The sequence below is a fragment of the Pteropus vampyrus genome, unplaced genomic scaffold, assembly GCF_000151845.1.
Source record: "Pteropus vampyrus isolate Shadow unplaced genomic scaffold, Pvam_2.0 Scaffold137, whole genome shotgun sequence".
NCBI lineage: Eukaryota > Metazoa > Chordata > Mammalia > Chiroptera > Pteropodidae > Pteropus > Pteropus vampyrus.
The window spans coordinates 2,122,259-2,126,166 of NW_011888918.1; the positions used below are offsets into that span (position 1 = coordinate 2,122,259).

At 48.3% G+C, this 3,908-nt stretch overlaps 1 protein-coding gene across 1 annotated transcript in view; it reads right to left on the bottom strand.

Annotated features, from left to right (window-relative positions):
• CACNA1C (calcium voltage-gated channel subunit alpha1 C) overlaps nucleotides 1–3,908 on the bottom strand; it is a 614,430-nt gene that overhangs the window by 22,574 nt on the left and 587,948 nt on the right. Inside the window, exons 35-37 of the mRNA XM_023535193.1 lie at nucleotides 3,361–3,526; nucleotides 2,673–2,800; nucleotides 1,904–2,000 (exon numbers count right to left, since the gene is read on the bottom strand). Coding sequence (XP_023390961.1) covers nucleotides 1,904–2,000; nucleotides 2,673–2,800; nucleotides 3,361–3,526 — 391 coding nt within the window. The remainder of the gene's footprint in view (nucleotides 1–1,903; nucleotides 2,001–2,672; nucleotides 2,801–3,360; nucleotides 3,527–3,908) is intronic.

A 3,908-nucleotide genomic window follows, 5' to 3' on the forward strand; every position in this document is an offset into this window, starting at 1 on the left:
CCCATCGCTGTTCAGAGGCATGTTCATGGAGACCAGGCGCTGAAGGGGAAGGAGAGGCAAAGCTGGTGATTACAGCCAGTGGCTCTCAAAGGACACACTGAACCATCACAGCAAGAGGATGCTGCGAAGGAGCCTTGACAATTGTGTGCGTGTGTCGGGAGCAGGGGCAGGTGGGGATAAGCATGGTCGCTGAAAGGTATTTAAAACCTGTTCTGGGGAGAATCTTGGCTCTGCCACAAGTACTCTCATCCACTGCAGAGAGAGAGAGAGAGGAATGGAATCTGTCTTTATTAGACCCTTGCTTCCAACCCCCTTCCCCGCTCAAATGTTGCTCAGGCAAATGGGCGTGTTCTCTACCGGCAACAAAGAAGAGCTGTGTGCAGACATTTGTTGGGTGCCCACATGCCAGCCAGCATTCATCCCAAGTCCCAACAAGAGAGACCATAACGGGAGGGTTGCTTGCAGGAGGTGCAGTGTATTTTCTGTATTTTGAAAAATCTGCCTCTACATCAAGCTGGATCGGAAGCTTGCTGACACTGGATAGGATTGGATTGCCCTCTTCCCTCCTCTCCCACTGCCCCCAAAATTGCTGCCACTGCACTGTGCTCGGTGTGGGGCCCTTAGCACACACCAGGGTCATTATGAGAAAGAGCACCATGAAATTCATTCTGGCATCTGCTCTCAGGATGTGGTCAAGGATATTATTCATTAGATCACAAGGTGTTTTCCCGTTAATCATAGTGCCAGGAAGGGTTATAAATACCCTGAGTGACTGGATCTCTGTGATTCTCATGGACAGTGTGAATTTTATAGTGGTCACTGGGAAGCTTAACACTTAATCCGCAACCTGTCCAGGCCCGTCTGGAGGCCTGGGTAGACACGTTGCAGCCTCGTGTGGGCAGCACTCACCCCTGCTCTTGTTTTCCACTCGGCTTTACCTTACATTTATTTAATTTGTGCTCTTTTTTTTTTCTAATATCTTCTAAACCCTTGCAAATCTTCTAAAAAAAATTTTTTTTGGACAGAAATGGAGGTACAAGTGAGAAAAAACTGAGTTCCACACAGCACAGGTAGAAGGTTCTATGTTCCTTCAAGTGTCCATTTTCCATGAGCGGATTATCCACAGAGCTGAATTTTTCTATTTGTGTTTCTACAGCTCTCCGACACCACTTCCCCCCAGGCCTTTTCAGCTTGCTATTATTGCAACACGGAATATAGAAAGGTGATAATGGGACTTGAAAAAAGAAGGGAGAGAGGAAATGATACTCTTCAGCAAATGCTGGGCTCCAAGGTTGGGATTACAGTGAGGCAAGAGAGGTGCCTGGGCACACAGTTTAGGGGGCACTCACTCTCCAGGCCATGCAAGGGCCACAGAGGCAAGAGTTGGGTCTAGCAGAACCTAGGGTGTTTGTCTTAACCTTTTTTGGGTCATGGAGTCACTTAGCAATCTGAGGAAACCCTCTCCCTGGTACAATTTGTGAGTGTTCCAGTGGTTCTGTGTACAATTTCAGGGCTTTGCGGACCTATGAAGCCATCGTGTGCACTCTCTAATGGCCTGCTGGTCCCGATCCATCCACCCTAGAATGGACATCTTCCAGGTTGTCTGGGTGGTGCAGCTTGATGGGGCAGCACATTCTGCTCTTAATGGAGTCCTTCGTTCAGGACTGGGCACATGGCTCCCTGCGGTATGAGGCGTTCACTTATTTTTCCTTTACAGAATCTGAGAACTTATTGCTGGAAGGAACCTTAAAACATAACCTGGCTCAGGCTCATTTCTTTGGCACATAAAATATTGTCTTCACTCCCTTAAAGGATCAATGGCCTGACCAAGGTCACAAGACAAACAGGCATCTTGCCTCCCATATTGTCTCTCTTTCTCCCATGAACCCAGGTCATCTCTTACTTTGCAAGCCACACGGTGAGGGCACAGCTTCCCAAAACCCAATGGGGGCTGAATCCGCCGGAGCAGGGTCACCACGTCTAGGTGTTTGATACGACCCCTAGGAGAGGAAGGAGAGAGAAAGGTCAGTTAGGCCATGGTCTCGGCCACCAGCCCAGGACTCATGTACCTGAGAGGCGGGAGCCCATGTATATGAGGAACTCTCCATAGCTGTAGTAGCCCTATTGGTCAAACTCAGTGCAGAGTTGCAGAATTGCATGGTAAAACTCCAAAAGCAATGTGTACATGTTTAGATTTTAATAGGCAATTTTCCAGTGGTGCCGTGTTCAAGGTGGAAAGGATTTTCATAGTGCAATGAAATTCTCAACACCTACTTGCTGCGTTAGTTAACTAACCACTTGACCAAAAGGTGTTTGTTGAGTGTCAGTCAAATGTGATTGATTGACAAGACTGTCCTTGGACCTGAGGCACGAATGGAGTTGAGATCTACCTGGCCATAAACATCCTAATTGAGTACCTACCAGTTATTCCTATATAACACTAGAACCTCTTATTTTTCCATTCAACTGAAAATAGTAGATATGTTCTTGACTTAGCCAAAGATACCGGGCCTCCGATTACTGGGCCTTGATCTTGACCCTGGGGCCTGGTGTAATTCAGTGTTTCCCACCGATCCACCCAATGCTAACCTGTCTTGACCCTCTTCTACAGAAACGGTCGCTCAATCCTCTCTCTCAGCTTTGGGAATCAGAATTTCCCTCTGGGAACTTACTTGGCTTCAGGGTCATACTCTGCCCAGATTCTTTTAAATTCATCCAGATGGTGGGGACCAAGGATTGACCAGTCCCTTGTCAGGTAGTCAAAGTTGTCCATGATGACAGCTACAAAGAGGTTGATGATCTACAGAGCACAGAGATTATGATGAGTCCCCTAAGAGGACCTTCGTGCACACTTGAATTCACTTTGCCAGGAGTGCCATGCATGGCAGAAGCCAACATTTCTAAAGACCAGCCATATGTCACCATTTACAACACCAGCCCCTGGAACTCGGGCCTCTTGGATGTGAACTTGACACAGCTGCCCTCAGAGTTGTACTAGGCTGCTGGGTAGGGCTGTCAAGGACAGAGGGTGACTTTATCCACCACCTTTCTCTCATTCCCCTTCACAGTGCCGAAAAAGTCTAAGTTGCCTCTAAGCCTCCCCAGATATCTCCTCTGTCCTCTGGTCAGTGACACCATGACAAGAGCCAAGAATGGACGAGAGAGATGCTGGTTGAGCTTGCGCTGGCCCAGGCTTTCTGCCCTTATCTCAGCGTGGTTGGATGTTCCTACTGACTCAGTCGTTCCACGCGAGCTGCTCCACTGGGGTCACCCTGACCGTGAGCTGCAGAGATGGCGGGCTCGGACTGCCCTGACTGGCACGCTCATTCCCCGTAGTTGTTTAGTCCCACCTCAGCTCACCAGGAAGGCACAGAGCATGTAGAAGCTGATGAAGTAGAAGACGGCGAAGCTGCTGCCACAGGGCGTCTCCCCTTCTGTGCTGTTGCTGGGCTCCGACTCTGGGGCACACTTCTTCCCTGGCATGCAAGCCAACATGATGTCCTGCCACGCCTCCCCGGTGGCACACCTGGGGCAGAGAGGTGGGAGAGCCCAACACCCATGGAGCCAGGGCCGTACCTCTGGCTCCTTCCCCAGCTCCTTGCTCCTGCCCCTTCCCCAGAAGGAATAGCTAAACTGAATTTGGTGTTGATCATTCCCTGAATGCTCTGATAAGCTCCCGAAATATGAAAATACATACCATTGTATGTATTTTAAAACTTTATATAAATAGAAACTTTATATAAATAGAAACAAACTGTACCTTTCTGAAAACTCTTTTTGTAATCCATGTTAAATTTCTGAGATTTAGCCATCTGGATACGTTTGAGCTCTAGTTCATTCATCTTAATTGCTGTACAGGTATATACTCTATGAACATACCATTTAAAAAATCCACCCGCCTGCTAAGG